This window comes from Phyllostomus hastatus, unplaced genomic scaffold (genome assembly GCF_019186645.2).
Source record: "Phyllostomus hastatus isolate PE091 unplaced genomic scaffold, TTU_PhHast_1.1 phas_contig_40, whole genome shotgun sequence".
Classification (NCBI taxonomy): Eukaryota; Metazoa; Chordata; class Mammalia; order Chiroptera; family Phyllostomidae; genus Phyllostomus; species Phyllostomus hastatus.
In genome coordinates, this window is record NW_025333872.1 from 64,708,777 (window position 1) to 64,728,871 (window position 20,095).

A 20,095-nucleotide genomic window follows, 5' to 3' on the forward strand; every position below is an offset into this window, starting at 1 on the left:
TGCTCTGCGGGGTCCCTGGTGTCTACCACCATCCTGGGAGTATAGGGGTGCTGCAATTGTTTGTTCAATGAAGGGCTTATTTGTACAAGAAACATTTAAAGTTAAACTTCAATGTTCTAGGCTGAACATTATCTAGGAATTTTCACATAAAAAGCAAGAAATCTTTTGAATGATATGGATTCTTTGCATCTTAAGTTGATGAAACCAGCTGAAAAGTAAAAAACTTAGGTTCCACAATAGCAAGTCATTGTTTTAATTCATTCTTTGATTGAACTGATGAGTAGCTTAGGGAAGGGAGCATGTAGATTCGGCACCTAGTTCAATGCCATAGTAATTACATACAGTGTCATGGAAGACTGGAACTCACAACAAGGGCTAAGAAATTTATTCTATTTTGCTAAGAAATTTATTCTATTTATAGAAAAAACCATAATATCTAATATTCATAGTTATTATTTATGTCTTCCACAGTAAAATTGTGAAATAGGTCCTTTTAACATGCTGTACTTTCATTAGTATATCTACATTTGTTGGTGTGTCCTCACGCTCAGGGGTTAGCAAACTGTTCTGTAAAAGACCAAATTATAAGTATCGTAGGCTTTACAAAAGGTCAGTCTCCTTCACAAGTGCTCAACTGTGCCATGGACATAGTTTTCTTCCAAAAAAAACTTTATTTAAAAAATAGTTGGCTGCCAGATTTGTTAGTTGACAGACGCCTGATGTAGACTATAAATGTCCTTGCAAACTTTTTCTCAGTCCCAGCACCAGAAAATAGCCATTTCCTCTAATAAAGCTGCTGAACAATATATGTAAAGTGATACAAATTTCTTTGCATGTCAAGTGTGTGCACATGTTTTCAAAGCTTGTAATAATTTCTACAAGTTTTAGAATATGTGTGATATCTGCCTCTTATTTGAGTTCTTGGTGGAATCCAAGGTTGTACCAGTTAGTATTTTTTACAAGGGTATCTGTGGCATGCACACAATACAGTGAAATACCCTCACTTTGTTGGTTTATCATTTCCATCTTACATAAAGGAATGCAAACCAGTATCCCTGTGCTAAGATGTGAAAGAGAAGGGATATTAAAGCCACGGCTTGCAGGGAAGGATGAAGCAAAGGCATCTGGAGACAAGGAACATATTCTGAACTGACTTTATACATGGAGCCATGCCCCAAAAGAAACAACAATATTAGATAAAGACAATTATCAAATTAACTTTCCCACAATCACATGTGTCCAGAGAAAAGAAGCCATAATACCCAGAGCTAATTTGGTAGTAAAGAAGGTCCTTTCCAAGTGGCAAATCTCTTTATAGCTTGGTGATGAGGAATAGTGGGTGTACAGGCAGTTACAGAGAGAGAGACTTGGAGATGGCTGTGGCCATGTCAGTTCACGGATGTCAAATTTAGGAGACACTTGTAGGTTTTGACTTTTTTAAAAATGTGCTTATATAATAGTAACATAATCCCAAATTCACATTGTTTTAAAGTCAGAAGACATTAGGTCATTTTATTTTTATAATAGATACAAAGCTTAATTGAAAAAGTAAAAAAGAAACTAACAGTGTCATTGAATGTTAGTCAATGACATTTTTTACAGCACTCCATGGATTTCAGGGATCTTACAATACTATGAATGTGTAATGATATGATATTGTAAGATTTTATTGTGGAATAACCAAATATTCTGGGCCCAAAAGTGAGCATTGAGGGCCATAGAAAGGAAGATGGCAGCTATTTATCATGTACTGAACTTATTTTTAAAATATTGATTAACTATTAAAATCACAATATGGTTTCTTCTTTGACTGGCTGCTACATCATGATATTCTTTGCAATAAATTACTTGTCCATTTATTTCACTTTTCTGTCTCTGCTGCCATCACCAGGTAAATGTAGGAGAAGAAAATAAAGGATTCCAATATGGTTGCAGGAAAGCTCATTTTTCACCTTGTCGAGGGGTTTTCCCATCCTGCAGCCATGACGATATTTTGTGGTGATCATTCATTGCTATAAATTGAGAAAGAACAGCCTCTTGCTTCATCAATAATCCATTAAGCTTGTTCCAAGATATGTTGAATTTAAGTTAAGTCCTTCTCCTGTGCAATAGGAATATAGATTGTCCTTAGAAGCTTGAACATAGGGAATGGAAAAAACCAGAAATATATTATGTTGCAATGCTGTTAACTAAGCAATTAGGAGATGGGAAGAGAATTGAGTGGAGGGTCAAGGTCTCTGAGCATTGTGTCAGCTGTCCTTCCAAGATCATCATGGTACTCCCTACTTTTCTCAGAGGTCAGTGTTTTAAAAATAAAATGAGACAATATACAGATATCCCTTGACTTACCTAGAGTTTCATCCTGATAAACCCATCGTAAGTTGAACCTAAGTTGAAAATGCATTTAATATACCTAACATATCAAACATCATAGCTTAGCCTAATGTACCTTACTCAAAGCGCATATTAGCCTATAGTTGGGCAAAAGCATCTAACACAATGAATACACTGTAAGGTCTCAGACATTTACCCTGGTGATCCTGAAGCTGACTGGGAGCAGCAGCTCACTGCCCCCATCCTGCATCACGAGAGAGTATCTTACTGTGTATCACTAGCCTGGGAAAAGATAAAAATTCTTAATTCAAAGTAGTTTCCATTGAATCTGTATAGCTTTTGTACCATCATAAAGTTGACAATTTAAGTCAAACCATCATAAATCAGGAATTGTCTGTACAAGAAAATACTTAAGAAGTAGACAGTGGCTTTGTTGGCTAAGATGTCATACTTAATTTGGAATCATTATTAATTGTACTTTCTTAAATATGGTTCTCTTCTTAGAATATTTGTCAGGCTGGAAAAAAAAGGAGAGCAATGGAGAAATGGGAGCTTTTTATAGATTAAGTACTGGCAGGAATTATACCTACAATAACACACAGTTTATTTTTATGCTGTAGAAGATGTTAAGTGTAAATCCTCTCTGTTTAAAGAGATGATACATGAAAATAGGACAATACATGCGCCATGAGGAAGGCTTAGAAAATAATCACATGCCTTCAGAATGGTCAGCTTCAGTAATTGAGATTCAGCCTTAATTTCTTTTTCCTTTACTCCCCACATCTAATCCATTAACAAATCCTGTTGCTCCTCCTCCAAAATGGATTCTCTTCTATCTCTGTTGCCATCATCTTAGTCCAAACCACTACTGTCTCTCATTAGACTGTTCTAATAGCCTCTTGGTCTTCCTGCTTCCATTTATTCCTCTCCACAATTAAACACCCATTAGCAGCTAGGGCGATCCTTTTAAAACACAAATCAGATTATACTCTCTTCTGCTGAAGACCCTTTGATACTTCTTTCTCACTGCACTTTGAGCAAAATTGAGACACCCGGATGACCTCTAACAGCCTAACCAGTATTCCTGAGTGCCTGTGCCCCCAGGGCTTCAACCTGCACCTGGCTCTTGCCCGCCATACTGTGCTTCCGTGTCTTCCCCTTAGAAAGGGAGTGGGAAATCAGGGCTTCCTCATGAGTTATTAAGAAGGTGAATAATGTAAATCCCACCAAACGGTGCCTGGTACAGAGTCCTAAGGCACTTCCATTTATAAATTTTGAGGGAACTTCACAGTGGCTGCCCTAATCTGCATTCCCACCAACAGTGCACAAGGGTTCCCTTTTCTCCACATCCTCACCAACACTTGTTATTTGCTGATTTATTGATGGAAGCCATTCTGACAGGTGTGAGGTCATATCTCATTGTGGTTTTCATTTGCATTTCTTTGATAATTAGTGGTGCTGAGCATCTTTTCATATGTCTGTTGGCCATCTGTATGCTCTCTTTGGAGAAGTGTTTATTCAGGTCTTGTGCCCATTTCTTCATTGAATTGTTTGTTTTTGGGTTGAGTTATATAAGTTCTTTATACATTTTAGATATTAATCCTTTATCAGATGTATTATTGTGAATATGTTTTCTCATTCAGTGGGCTATCATTTGTGGTTCTATATGTTTTTGGAATATTTGTTCTAGTTCTGTGAAATATGCCATTGGTGTTTTGATAGGAATTGCATTGAATCTATACATTCTTTTGGGAAGTATGACATTTTAATGATCTTAATTTTTCCAGTCCATGAATACGGTGTATTCTTTCACTTATTTGTATCTTTTTCAATTTCTTTCTTCAGTGTCTTAAAATTTTCTGAGTACAGGTCTTTTACATCCTTGATTAAATTTATTCCTAGATATTTTATTTTTTATGATGCCAAACTGGGATTCTTTTCTTAGTGTTCCTTTCTGATAGTTCATTATTGGTGTTTAAAATTGCTACTGAATGCTAGATATTTAGTTTGTATCCTGGTACTTTACTGAATTCATTTACCAGTTTTAGTAGTTTTTTTGCTGGCATCTTCAGGGTTCTCCATGTACAGTGTCATGCCATCTGCAAATAGTGATAGTTTTATTTCTTCCTTTCCAATTTGGATGCCTTTTGTTTCTTCTTCCTCTCTGACCACTGTGGCCAGGACTTCTAGTACTATGTTGAATAAGAGTGGTGAAATGGACATCTCTGTTTTGTTCCTGATCTTAACAGAAATGCTTTTAGATTTTTCCCATTGAGTATAATGTTGGCTGTGGGTTTGTCATTTATACCTTTTATTATGTTATATTCCTTCTATTCACACTTTGCTGAGAGCTTTTATCATAAATAAGTGCTGGATTTTATCTACTGTTTTTTCTGTTTCTTTTGATATGATCATGTGATTTTTGTCTTTCGCTTTGTTTATGTGGCATATCCCATTTATTGATTTGCAGATATCGTACCAACCTTGCATCCCAAAATAAATCCCACTTGCTCATGGTACAGGATCTGTTTAATGTATTGCTGGATCCAGTTTGCTAACCTTTTGTTGAGAATTTTGGCATCTATGTTCATTGGGGATATTGGCCTACAATTTTCTTTCTCTATAGTGTCTTTATCTGGTTTTGGAAATAGGATAACACTGACCTCATGGCATGAGCTTGGGAGTCTTCCCTCCTCTTGAATTTTTTGGAATAGTTTGAGGATGGGTGCTAGTTCTTTGTACGTTCGGTAAAATTCATCTGTAAAGTCATCTAGTCTGGAACTTTTGCTCGTTGGGTGGCCCCTTGTGTAAGTACTGCCACTTTGGGGGTCATGACTTCAACATACAAATTTGTGTGTGAGGGAGCACAATTCATTCCATAGCACCCAGGAAAATCTATCATCTTAAGATCTTTTACTTAATCACATCTGCAAAGACCTATTTCCAAATAGGGTGACTAACATTCAAAGGTTCCAGAGACTAGGATATATTTTGCAGGACCACTTTGCAGCTTACCACACCAAGGGAGCAAAATAAATCGCTAACTTGGTCACATGTACTCATGGATGCTCCAACACAATGTGTGTGAATAGGGAATAGTTGCTCAAAATCATTAAACAAGGTGAAGCCGAATAAGAATTTATGAGGATTCCTCTGACTTCTATAATTATGCATCATTGTAAGAAAACTGAACATAAATAAGTCCAAACGCTGAGCCTATAAACCAGGGGTTTATTATTTACATTGACACAAAAGCCTTCCATTCCTAAGGGATTGATTGTTGTGATTCTTTTAAATAAGCCAGTTCAGTAAATGCATTTGCAGTTCAACTTGATTCATGCTTGATTCAGAAAAGACTCTTGAGGAAAGCTTTTATCTATCTTTGCTTTAACAGTTACTCTTCGTGATGTAAACATAACAATAGCTGACATTTATTGAACATTTACTATGTGCCACACACTGTTATCCTTTGTTAACTAATGAGTGAGTGACTTGAGTCATGGAGAGGTAAGGATCTTATGCAAGACCGCAAAACAAGGATGTGGAAAACAGAGACACAGACACCAGAATTCTGACTCTAGAGCCCACACTGAGAACCACCACTTGTTATTTGCTGGGAAATGTCATTAAACATCCCACTGCTAAAACTTGCCACAGAGAGAAATTGTCATGAATGTTTACATCAGCATCAAGACCTTTACTATAACAGATTTTTATATCATTAATTATATTAGGGTTCTTCAGAGAATCATAGCCATTAGGATATGTGTTTTTGTGTCTATCTCAACTATCTAAATCTACAGACATAGATAAGTTAGAGAGAGATAGAGATAGAGATTTATTTTTAGGAATTGGCTCACACTCCTGTAGAGACTGGCAAGTTCTAAATCTGCAGGGCAAGCCAGCAGGCTAGAGACCCAGGGAAACATTGGTGTTGCAGCTGGAGTCCAAAGGCAGAATTCCTTCTCCCTCAGGGGACCTCAGTCTTTTTGTGAAAGGCTTTGAACTGATTGGATGAGGCCCATCTGCCTTATTGAGCGTTACCTGCTTTAGTCGAAGTCTACTGATTTAAAGTTAATCTTATCTGCAAAATACTTTCACAGCAACACCTAGACTGGTGTTTGACTAAATATCTAGTTGCTGTGGCCTAGCCAAGTTGACAAATCAAATTAGCTATTTCAAGTCTATGTCTTATCACCCATGTAAACATCTCCTTAAATCACACTTAATCTCGAAATAAAGACAATAGTAAGTTCATGGTTTTGTGTGACATGATAAAACTATCCTGCACGCAACTGAAAACACACTAACATTTTCCCCAGAAGAGAATGCAAACATCTTGGGGGATGTTCACTCTTTTCCTTGATATCCTGTAATTGAAATACTATGATATAAAAATAACAATATTTGAATACTATGATGTAAAGTGATTACATCTTATATGATTAAGGTAAAAGAAAAAAGAGAAAACAAAGTTATTTCATACATGCACAAACATTAGCAAAACAAGGAACAAATACTAGTAGTAACAATTACAGCCCTCATTTCTGTAACTGGTCATATGATTTACCTGGTATTTTTAACTACCTATTTCTACTCTTCCTTCTGTGTTCCATTTGTCGCTCAGCAAACACATCAGCTGGTCCTGCTTGTTTACCTGGTAGGGTTACTCAATATTCATTGCTATAGGGTCTGGGCCATTGGTAGTCCTGCCTGAGCTGGGCTGTCAAAATTCTCCATTGACTCGGTCACAGGCATGGTAATTCTTAGAGATGCCTAAGAGATCTCATGTATTCCAGACATACTCTTCTTTAGCTCCATTGTGATGCAGCAGCCCAATCTCTCTTTGGTAACCAAGATCAATCACCCCAGTCAGCACAGTAACAAAACCCCCCTTCTTTGCCTGTTCATTGAGAAGCACGAGGAGCCCTAAGTGGCTGGGTGGCAGTCTTAATTTTCAGAAGTTTCATCGAGTCATTACTGTGTCTCCTGGTGGAAATATTCCTGTCTTTGGGACTAAGACTTCTAGATCAGCAAAGCACAAGTTTGCAGTGACAGGAAGAACAGTTTTACTTGTGGATCACTAGAGGTAATAGTGAGTGGGGCCACTCCCATTTCTAGCTCTTGGTTCCATTGTAATGGACCAAGGGTTCTCGAGGATGCGATGAGCAGCAACATTCCCACTTCTGTAAACCATCTTTCACTAGCTTAAATTCAGTTTCCTGCAAAATCAGTCCAGCCCAGTGTGCACCTATCCCTGTGTTGTGTGCAGAGAGAACAGATGTCTTGTGACGCAAGAGTCCAAACGGCCTGAAGGCCGCTTCTCAGTGTGCCTTGCACACAATTGTCATCCCTTTTTACTACTGACAAGAAGGAAGCATGGGAAGGTGACATAAATCAGCCATCACGCAGCCTTTTTGTGACTGAACCTATAATTAAACACTCCCACAGAGTAGCCCCTTTTATTCCACTTCCGGTGTGACTATTACTGTCTCATCTGTGAGAATGCAGAGAATCAAAATCTGTATGAATGAGGATTTCTATCAGTTCATCAAACCAAGTGAAAATGTCTGTTTGTCATATAAAAGATAATGACAGAAATCCATTTGTAGCTCCCTGTCATGTACTCATGTGTGAAATTACCCACAGGGGAAGACATTTGCCTGTGAAAGAACCCTTATTGGCCTCAGATGTGACTGACTACACAAATTATTCTGCCGAATGAATTGGTTTTGCAAACCAAACAGAAGTCCTGATAAATAGGACCAGAATCATAGTGGGGGACACAGCCCATACCTGGTGACAGTGTCAGGACACAGAGAGGCAAAAGCTCTGGTGGCTGCTTCTCTCCTTAACAAAGTGATACCTGGAGAATAAATCGTTTCCCAAGTATTTACATCTTAGCTGGGCCTTGGCTTTCCGATATGGGTGAAGGGACCATTTGGCATTTTGACTGGGGCACTAACTGATTAATTTTCTGTGTTGATTAGAAGAATTTGGGGTTACTTCCTCTCTCCTGGTTGGAGAAAAATGGGTGGGGAGGGGCAGGGTAAGCATTCTTGGCCTCTAAAGACGACCGATTATGGTGCTGACAGTGGACTGTGTGCCATGCCCACATTTGGTATTTTCCATGCTGTGACCTAGAAAAAAGAATTATGCGATATTTAACCAGAGAGATTTAGCCCTTTTCTTCTAAAAAAAAATGAGGAAAACATGGAAAGAGGAGAAATGAGAGGAGACAAGAGTAGGAGACAAAGGAATAATAAAGCAGTTCCAAAGAATTTGAAAAGCTTTGGCTTCTCCAGGCAATTTATTTTCAGTTCAGTAAACTCAGAAGCAGAACTTTTGCATTTTTAATATTCTTAATAATAATAAAATGATTTTTTTAATTTATCACAGAGCCAAATTAGGAGGCCGAGCATCAACTTGTTTATGTTGGCATCTCTGCAGAGCCAGGTCTGTCTAGTCTCCTTGCCCCAAATAGCAATTGGCGCTGACCCAGCAGCCACGGATCAGGGCCAGGCAGAGGCTTTTGTCACGAGATCCCAACCAGGCCCCAGCTCGCTGCTGGCCCAGTAATGACCAGCTTCCTCTGGTTCCACTCCCCAGCATCCCACTCCCAAGCTCCAGGTGTGGTCCACAGCCCTCTGAGACACACGTGGCTGCCGAGAGTTGTGCTGTCATTGCTGAACTGTCCTCTCCCTGCCACCCCAGGACACTCAGCAGATTGTTTTTTTCCCCTCCAAGATTGTTGCCAAAAGGTCACCCTTCAATCCATGTATAAAGTGAGGACTCAAGAGAACTTGGGCTCCCCAAATCCATTTATACCAGTCTCATCAAAATTGAACTTTATTCCATTGTATAAGTGTACCAGTTTTTTGATCCACTCATTTAGTGATGGGCAATTAGGTTGCTTCCAGCTCTTGGCTGTTGTAAATTGTGCTGCTATGAACACTGGGGTGCATAGGTTCTTTTGAACTGGTGTCTCAAGAAGGAGCTTCTACCCTTCGTGACAGCATGGATGGAACTGGAGAGCATTATGCTAAGTGAAATAAGACAGATGGTGAAAGACAAATACCATATGATCTCACCTATAAGTGGAACCTAATCAACAAAACAAACAAGCAAGCAAAATATAACCAGAGACATTGAAATAAAGAACAAACTGACAGTAACCAGAGGGGAGTGGATAGGAATATAATGGGGGGAAGAAAGGGATGGGTTGTCAGGAAACATGTATAAAGGACCCATGGACAAAGCCAAAGGGGGGAAGGATTGAGAGTGGGAGGTGAGGGGTGGGGCGAAGGAAAGTGGGGGCAGGAAAATGGAGACAACTATACTTGAACAATGATTTAAAAAATCGTGTAAAAATTGGACTTTAAAACACTATGGCTGAATTACATTTAATTATGATTCACGCCTTTCATTGGCATTTTATTTAGTCACTGATGGGTCTTTCTTTAAACTACTCTGGTACCTAGAACTTCCAAACTGTGTAATCTGGTTCTGTTTGAAACAGAATTGGGTTTATTTATTCCTTCTTGTTCTAGAAGTCATGGTTAGATGTGCCAGTTGATTATATGTGCATTTTATATCACAGAGTATGGAAGTATAAGGGAAAGTACTCTTTTCATTTTTTAACATTGGAGAGTATTCAGGACAGTTATTACAAACTTAATTAACAGTCTCATTTTTCCTAGGCATAGCTTGCTTGCTGAAATTGCCAGGCCACTCTCCCTACATGGGGATTCTTCTGAGCAGCTCTTAAACTTCACATTTGCCAGCCTGTGCTACTTACTCTTGGGAACGACCAGTCGCTGCCCTTTATTGTTCTACTGTCTGATGGTCGCACTGACTGCTGGTGCAGCTGCTAAGTTTGCAGGTTTCCAGCCCCTTCCTTCCTAGATGTTTTCTGCTAAGGAGTTAAAAATGTGGAAAAGCTTAATTATATCTGTATCTGTTCAAAAGGATAAACTTGAATAAGAACTAGAAAGGAAATCACTGTGGCCACATAGCCTTTGTTTATGTGAAATATTTCCACATGAAAGCCATGTCTAAGAACACTTAGAAATATCTTCAAAATCCCTGAATAGCTAGCTTCCTTATGCAGTTCAGAAACCAGTTTCAACTCCAACCACTATCATGTCTCCAAATGGTACATATGCCTCTTTCAATGTCAGGCTCATGTCCAACAAAACCCTCTTGTTTGGGCAAGATGATTGTCTTTTGAAATGTTAGCAATAATGCCACCTTTGAGCTATGGTCTGAGATACTGGTCCTTCCTCCCTTCATAATAGATAGCCTTGGGAACACACGAATGCTTGAAAGTGTTGTCCCTTGCTCATTGTTTGTGCAGGAAAAGGCTTCAGGGGTAATGTTCTCTCAGTTTTCTTAGGTTCTCCCCAGTAAAGCTCAGAAGGCAGATCCTATCAGGTCAGGAGTAGAAGCTCACGGGGCGGTGGGGTGGGGTGGGGGTGGGGGGGGCACACGCACACACACACGTATAAAAAATTAAAAGACAGAGAAAATACTTGCTGGCTTAATTCATTGTAGGATAGAATCATTACTTTTTTGGTTATCTAGTTCTGCAGTTCCCTTTCCTCATAGGTATTGAGAAACTTCTTTATCTTTACCTGTATCTTTTTTCTTTCTAGTTTGACTTTGTTTTGTCCTTCCTTCCAACTGTATTTTCTCTAAGCTCCTTAGGTTCTCCAAATTAGACCTAAATTATATCTAAATGTAAATCTTTCCTTTTTCTCAGATAACTCCAATAGCTTCACACAAGTCCCATTATCCTGTACCCCCATTTCCTGAGAGACCTCACCAGCTACTCTTTTCTGGTCTTCCTCTACTTCCTGGGTGAGGTAGTTTGTTTTTTTCCATTGAATCTTTCTTTTGTTTTGTTTTGCAGGCAGAACTGTGGTACATCTCTTTGTAAGAGCTCAAAGAAGATTTACTTTTTATTATTTGTTAATTCAAAATTAGTTCTGCTTGGTAATATGCCCAAGTGAAGTCATTGAGCCAAAATGACCAGAGTCTAATATCAGACCTTGTAAAAGCTGTTATTAGACACAGACATACAACATAAAAGGACGGGAAATAAGGAAAAACCAGGCCCACCGTACTGAAGTGACTGGTACATACATTCACTAAAAGTAGAGCTTCGACCCAGAGTCACTGCCTCCTTCCCCTTCCCCCTCTCTGTGGTTTGCCATATTCACCTCTGCTCCTCCCTGTCTCTTCTCAGTCAAGCTGGAAAAAGAGAACTGCCCTTGAAAATTGTTCTCTTCCTCACATGGCCTAATTGATATATTTATAAATATACTTTGAAATGGCTCTTAAAACCATGTGGCTTTCAAGTTTGTATAAGCTCAGGGACATTAAAGTCATTAGTTTATTAAAACTCAACCTAGATATTTAATACCAAAACTAAAATGAAAATTTGGCCTGTCCTTCACTGATGTGCTGCATGTCCCGTTAGCTGATAGTAGTCATATTGAGATGCCAGCTGGCTCAGGGCTAGGCTTCATCCCTAGTTGGGGGCTGAAGAGCTCTGTACCACCTTATCATCCATCTTCCATGCCGCCCCTGCTGGACAATGGCTTGTGTCCCAGTCAGACTGCCCGAGCAGCACACGGGCATTCTCCTCATGTGCCGTGAGTGCTCTCTGACCTGTGTGAGCAAAGGGACCCGTCATGTTGGAAACAGCAGCAGCAAAGCAAATAGAGGGTGCAGTGTGGTAGTGTAAATGCACAGTGTGTCCTCTCAGCTCCTCAAAGCTCCAGGTCAGATCTGATGCAAGCAGAAATACGTCTGCAGCACAGAATATAGAGCATCTCCTGATGGCCTGTTGTTGGCTGGGGGAGGATGCCAAGTACACTTCAGACAGCAGCCCACGTTCTTGAATGGAGACAGCAAGCCTCTGCCTGTAACTCGCCATGTCTGAAACTCAGAGGTGGCTTTCGGTACCCGCCCCGCCCCAGAGTTCCAGAGACATTCTTGTTCTCTTTATTAGGGAATTAGACATGAATATTTCTTTGCAGATAACATGTTACCCAGCTGAGAATATACAAACTTTTTTTGACTGATTGGTTTGTTTGTTTGTTTCTTTCTTTTTTAAAGAATGCTCTATCAGGGTAAGTGTGGCATTCAGAGCTGAGGGTCATCCTATTAGGAACTCTGATTAAATTATTTTTCTATCAATCTAAAGAATAAAAAAGAATCTTTTACTTACTTTTTAACAAATCCAACCTTCCTGTTGTTATTTCTAACTTTCAATATTGATCCAGGTTAATAGTAATGCCTTTCTACCCCTTTTTTGGGCTAATGTGTTAAATAAAAACTTTCTCTACCATCTATTAATGAAATCTCTTGGGTGACTTCCAAGATGCTTCAGCCATATAAAATTTCATGCTCTCTATATTTTGACTGTTTTAGTGTAAATTCTATATGAATTAAATGGAAGTTCATTGAAAATAAAGTGCAGGTATGTTGTCATTCTAAATGTATGTCCCAGAAAAATACTTTGTAGTGAATTTACCACTCAATTTGATGGTCCCATGTCCAAAAAAGGAAAAATTCAGGTAGCCTTTCTTACAATGGCAAAGGCATTAGCTTTAGGAAAAAAAATGGATATTAAAATACTTGCCATATTGATCAAGTCAGGATATGTGAGCCAAAGTCAGAAGTTATGAGGAATTCAAATCCTTCCTGCCGGTACACTGTATCAGATCTCTTTCCGTTCCTACCCCTACATTATTTTAAATTCCAAGTTTGTTCACCCCAAGTTTGCTAAATCCACCGATCAGCAGCCCTCAGTCCTCCGCCCAGACTCTCGCCCCCCACATTCTCCCCCTAAGTCACTGTCTTACCACTCTCCTCTGACAGACCCCAGGTTTGAAGATGGCTTTTGGAGCCAATGATTTAGGATCAATACTATGACTTCCCTTTCAGTGAGTTTTAGTTTAACATTTTATGTCTGGAAAATGACATTGGGTTACAAAGTTTAAAGCTAAAACATGTAAAATATATCATTGGTACTGGCTGCTTTTTAGTTTTTTCTTTCTCGATTCTGAAACTTCTCTATTCAAAATAAAAATAAACAGCACATAACATTTACTTGATGCCTACACTATGCCTGGCTCTGCTCCTCCCCCTGGTCAAGAGAGACACAGTCTCAAGTCAAGGGATTATGAGAGAAAGGCAATTTAATATTAGTAATCATTGATTATAAGAGCATGCTATAAAAATAACAACAAAACATTAATAATAATAACAGCAATGAAGCCAGACTGAGTTGAATGCTGGCTGCAAGGTAGGCACTGGGATCATCTTTAATCTTTATCAGCTCCCCTGCAGAGTAGGTACAATTATTGTCCTCCCTTTACTGATAAGGAAACATTGACCTGCAAAGGGCAAGAAACATGTCCAAAATGACAGCTAGAAAGTTTGGGAGCTGAGATTTAAATCCAGTTTATAATAGAATGCAGTTCAAACCTCAGAGCCCCACTCTTAATCTCTCTGCCTCCATCAGTTGCAGCAAAGGTAGGCTCAGATCTAGACTGCAGTGCTCTCCACTCAAAACTAAAGGGGCACGAGTGGAGTTTTTTGTTGTTGTTTGTTTTATTTTGTATGTTTTCTTCACTTGAGGACATGCTCTTTGACTTTAGGAAGAGGAGAAGGGAGGGAGAGAGACAGAGAATCATCAATTGGTTGCCTCAACCAGGGATTGAACCTGCAACCTAGGCATGTGCCTTCACTGGGGCTTGAACCAGCAGCCTTTTGGTGTACAAGATGATGCTCAACCAACTGGGCCACACAGCCAGGACTAGGCATGAGTAGAATTTTGAAAAGGAAAGTCATTAACAAGATATTTGAAATTATGGTCAAATTAGGAAGAAACCCATTTCATTCACCAAAGTTTCAGATAAAGGATGAACCTCCTGAATGCAGAGTTTCAGGAAACACATTTGGGGGTAAATAGGTTTCCTGAGATGGTATACAACACTGCTGGGTTAGGGGTCTTCTTTTCCTAGTAATTGTTTCAAGTTAATTAAGGGAAGCTGTGACAGGCTGAGCCTCATATGTAAATCCAACTGAAGAAGTATAATCATATGATTTTCTTCCTGCAAAGAAAAGCAGAAAATGATCTTTAGTTTTAGCTAAAGAAGAAAGAAAGAAAGAAGACCAACCCCCATGGCAGGAACCTTAGCCACAGGACTGGCTTTTCTATGTGCCTTTTTCAAAACTGCCTTTCCTATTACAACCATCTTTTAACTATTGTAGCCCTGCAACTTACTTCATACATTTGCTGGATCCTTTCTTGTTCTTCTTTCTTCCTGCTTCTACTGAACTTTTGTCTTTATACCAGTTGTTAGTTCTTTTAGAATATGAGCATAAATAAGAAAATCAGGTTGCTTGGAAGCAGCACATGGTCAAGTTGGGGACAGTAGCTATTGACTGAAATGGGATTTGGCCAGCCACTGTGCTTGTGTTGTTTTTGTTTGTCTGTAAACTCCTGCTTCTCCACTGAGAATATTAAGTTCTTGATGGTAAGGACCATATGTTTTCATTGCTTTTTTCCATTACTAATTTCAATGTTTGATATATAGAAGAAACCATTTGTTGAATGGAATGAATGAATGAATGAAACAAAAGAAATGGAAACACATATTGTTACCTCACTCTCCCCCAGTAACTACTCAAGTAGCTACTTCCAGTGTAACTACTCAAGAAGGTTCAGAAGTTGTAGTTTTTCAAAAACATATGTAAATTTTATGGCACTTACATAAATCATTTTTTTTCTTACAAAACTCTATGAACTGTCAAGCAAGTAGTTTAGGAAGCAAAATGCTATATATACAGCCCTGTTTGGCTTTGTTTTTAGATTAGCAGGGTAAGAATGGAATGTTATAGGCTTTTCCCCCCTCCAAGGATAATCTAATGTGAAAACAGTCAAATAACAGTTTCTACTGTGAAGACAGTCTTGACTGGCTTAAAGGGACATAAGAGTGCCCTGATGCAGCTGTGTCAAGAAGGGGTTTGCTGTTAATGGCTTCATTACGACCTTAAATGGAATGTGTATGTTTCTACTGGGTTTAATAAAGCCAAAAACAGCCAACTCTTTGTTGAGTGATATTGGAGATTTTTTTGCTTTTTACTTGCTGTATTTTAATGTGTGCTTAACTAGCTCTCCCACATCAGGTACTCACTGGCATTTTAGGGAAATTAGCTACATGTTTCTCTCTGTTAGCCACAGAGCGGAGAAAACCCGGTAAAGAGAAACAGTAAGACCAAGCCAGTTTAGGAAGAGCAAATTCACTTTTCATCAAGGGCACTGGCCCACTCGTCGAGCTCCTGGTTCTAAGAGGGAACGGTTCCACTCTCACCTCTGTTTTATTAATGTATATGTGTTTCTGCTCTGAATGCTAACTAGCTCTGCTGTTGTATTTTTTAGTTTTCAGGACTTTATCTCCTGTCCTTCTTCACCATCCTCATCGGGCTGGTGATCTACTCCTCCACCTCCACGTACATAGCCCAGGACCCCCGGGTGTACAAGCAGTTCCGCAACCCTTCGGGACCTGTTGTGGACTTACCTGCCACGGCTCAGGTGGAGCCTTCGGTCACCTACACCAGCCTGGGCCAGGAGACGGAAGAAGAGCCCCATGTCCGTGTGGCCTAGGATGAGGCCCACCCCGCCCACTGAGTGCAACTCAGTGGTCACGTGTCCATCCATCATCTCTGTATTGTACATAGAGAAAGGTATTTATTAGGTGCAGTTTACACAGGTGGACTGCAAGGTAGCAAGTCCAAAAGCCTGTAAAAGGCACAAGCTAAACGTCCCTGGAGACACAGGCTCTGATCCACCTGACTTGGAGAGACACCTCGCTTGTGTGTATACTGATTGCAACCCCCCTGCATTAATTACTGTGAAAATTTTTGAATCAAAAGCAAGTATTATTATTATTTGTATTATTATTGTTACTCTTACTACACTGAGTTTCAGGAGGATGTTTTGTACTCCTGACAGAAACTATTGCCAGACCCACATGTAGTTAACATAAATCCCACTTTTCTATGGCAAGTCACTTTTTAAGACTCATACTTTATTTTTTGCACAGTGTATGTGAGTGCTGCATGCCACAGGAGCTCCGCCCTGAGAACTTTCCTTATCCTAGGGACCTGGTGGCTGATGGTTTCCTCTGTTCCCTGTTGGATTGCCTGCTCAATGAGTATTTTGTGCTATGACCCTTGTGGGGAGGGGCAACTGACCATATAACTCTCTATTCTAGGAATAGATATAAAACAAACACGTTAGCCATTTTATACTTTGATCTCTGATTACTCCAGGCCATTGCCTTTCTGTTGTGCCACCTTGACTCTGCTAATCAAGTCCCAGAAATAACAGGATAAGGAACGTTCCATTTCTGTGGCTTATGGGAAACCCCAGTACTATAATTTGTGTTGAGGGTAATATGTGTGTATATATATTAAAATATTTCTGCCCCTCTCTATATCCTCCCCTTCAAAAATAGATTTGCTTTTCTTTTTCCCTAGATTTCTTTAGTGAAATAGGGAAAGTAATCGAGCTGTTAGAAAAACCCATGCTTCTCTGCCATCTTAATTGTGTGACACCCTTTGAAATACATCAGCATGCAGATCACCTTTATTGTGGAATATTGTTGGCTGGGAGGCCTCCAAACAAAGTCAGGGTGCTGATATGGAGCGGTCTTTGACAATAGCTCAATTGATCTAGTCACTCTGTAGTGGTAAAGGTGTCACCCATGAGAAAGTTTGGCATTTTGGTCATATTTGGCATCCATTCAATAACAGAATATATCTAGTCTAATCCAATGTTCTTATGGATACAGAGAATATTACATGGTCCTGAAAAGGCTCTGAGGAATAAGTCACTAGTCTAATTCTATTGCCCTTAAAATAGCCCTTTCTCCAAAACACAGAAAATTAAGAAATATCACAGATCTCTATGATTTAGAAATAGATTCTATATGTCAATATGTGTTTGGCTGGCTTCCATGTCATTCAAAAAACTCTTCAATGGATGAAACTTTGGGCAATTAAAATCAATGAATCTTAAGGAAGTAAAGCAAAACACCAGAGGTATCTCTGTAAAGTAGAAGGACAGCTTGCAGCTCAGTCAAGACTCCCACCTAGCCTGAACAAGGCCAAATACGGAGGCAAATGCATCCCACGCTGTCTGTCGACACCCATGTGGCCCCCTGCATGCCTTCCGCCCAGGGCAGGTGCTCCTGTTCTTGAAGGCAGGGAAGAAAACTCATCTTCTCTGATATACAGATCTTACAGTCATCTGTGTTCAGCCCCCTTAGAGACATGCCTTACTTTGTCTGAAAAAGTATGTATTAAAGCTGTATCAGTTCAAAACAACTTTGCCAATGTCTGCTCTCTGCTACCTTTTAAACCAATTAAATACCTTTCTCTGACTATTTTGTCTATTCAGACCTGAAGACCTTTAAAGACTGTGGTTTTATTTTTGTGTTTACATTTCTTTGGTTTGCATAATTTGCTTGATTTATTGCATTTTTAGTATTTATTTTAAGCCAAATGTTTTCCTCTTTTTTATTCATTTTTAATGACACTAATTTGTAGACGCTTAGTAAAGTCTTATGAGAAATAAGTGGATGAAAGTTTTCCTAGTTGACCCAGTGGACTGGGAATCTTTTTTAAAATTTAAATTTTAAAAATGTTTGCAATCAGTGGATGGCTAAAAGTTGCCATTTGAATTCTTTCCTTGGATATTGTAATTGATTCCATTGTATGGAAATCAAGTGTGAGCGTTAAGATGAATTCACCGTACACCCTTTATCATCCAGTGTCCTTGTACATGCGACATTCATGTCACTGGGGTACTTCACTGTGTGGGTTTGTCTCCATTTAGAAAGGCTGGTAACACTGTACTGTCCGAGATCAAGAGTTCCAGATCAACCCTTTGGAAAAAAAAAGAGCAGAGAACAAACTTTTTTTCTGTTAAAACTATTGATCCTTTGGGAGTGGGGTGGGAAATGGGTATAAGACAGTTACTCAAGCTGTTTCTGTTTCCGAAATTTTGTAACGTTAGTAGACACCAGCAAAAAATTGAGTTTTCAATGCATCACCCCTCCTCCATGAATGGGATGAGCAATTTGTATAGAATTTGATTGGATAAGCACCCCACAGCTTTCCTAACCCCACCTAGAGATAAGTGGTGGTTCTCACCACCTCAATGAACACTTTTTGCACTGGGGACAGAGCTTGCCTTGGTCATACCTTCCCACCGCTCCAAACTCTGAAGTGTGCAACCGGGTAGACCAAGCAACAGAAACATTTGCACCACTGTGTCACCATGAAAATGTTTCGATGTTTAGTTTAGATATTGCTAACTTGTGCTATTAACCTTTTAAAGAGCGTGTAGTATTGTTTGTTTTGGGTTTGTTTTTGATTTATAACCATTTAGTAGTCCCCAGCTAGCTACCAGTACAGATTTTACCCCATGGGTAGGATTCTATTGTCAAGCCACATAACAAAGCACATTAATCCAGACACTGCAAATGGAAAATATGAACCAAAAAGAAAATTTACACCCACAAATTGAACAAACTCTCCATTTTTGATATTTGCATGCTCCCCTATGGACTGGCTGTGGCAATGTAATGCCTGTATAATGTTTTCAAATAAAAATAAATGCTTTATGAAAGCACCAAGTTCTTGCTTTTCTTGAGTGTTTATCTGCACTATGACAACCATAGAAGCAGCTCCTGTGGGATGCTAGAAATAGCAACGAAAGTAGATAGCAGGGTGCATGTCAAAATAAAACCCAGAAAGAAAATATTTCCAAATTAGGAAGGGCACAGTTGGTCTCAGAGCTGTAGCTTCAAAAGGCCAAATTGAACACATTTGTAATTTGCAAAATTAATTACTTATCCGGATGCCTAAGAAGGCTCTAGGGCTGCAGCCTCGAAGCCTACATTTAAATCACATGTAGGACAATATAAATTTACTCCTAAATTAACAATCTCTCATAAAGAAGGAAGTCCTGTGAGCACTGCCCGTGGTACAATGTCAGACTTAAAGGATGAGCATTCTTCCGGAGCACAACATCTATAAAGCAGGACCCGTCACATTCCTACCCAGAACTTACACGGAACCTTGTCATCATCCCTCCTCCAGTAAAGGAACCCCTTAAATACTTGGAGGTGATTGTATATTAATTTCATGTTCTTACCATTCTTGTTCGCAGCCCAACTTCAGAAATTAAGTGAGCCAAAAAGACTGAGTATCCAAGTTATATATTTAGAATATTTTTAAAAGAAAAACATTCATTTTTCAGGAGAAAGGGAACAGCAGAACACTGATCCTTTTGTAAAATGTTCTTAAATTTGAGTCCATTGTGAACTGCTTGTATAACTAGTTAGAACAGTATGTACTTAATAGAATGATTTGCTTGAAAACATGTGACTCACAGATTAAAAAAGCTTTTCCTCGAAAAATGTAAATCTTTCTCTAAGGTATTGTTTATTTTTATTTAGTAAACTCTTGGATCAAAGCTGAAATACATTTGAACTTCAGCCCCGCCTGTGTTCAAATGCCCAGCAATCCTAAATTAGGATTAGGGGTCCAAGTAGTATACATAATAAATACATTAAGTCATTTTTAATCTATATCCCCAATGAAGTATAATTTTCTTAAGAGAAAAAACTGGTTCCCTAAATGCTTGGAAATTCTAGCAAAGGTAAAATAAGGAAGA

The 20,095-nt window shown here is 39.1% G+C and overlaps 1 protein-coding gene across 1 annotated transcript in view; it reads left to right on the forward strand.

The window, feature by feature from the left end:
- Positions 1 to 19,022, forward strand: part of SLC35F1 (solute carrier family 35 member F1) — a 360,251-nt gene extending 341,229 nt beyond the window's left edge. Inside the window, exon 8 of the mRNA XM_045844241.1 lies at positions 15,791 to 19,022. Within this exon, the coding sequence (XP_045700197.1) occupies positions 15,791 to 16,015 (225 nt within the window). The 3' untranslated portion in view covers positions 16,016 to 19,022. The remainder of the gene's footprint in view (positions 1 to 15,790) is intronic.
- Positions 19,023 to 20,095: the final 1,073 nt, after the last annotated feature.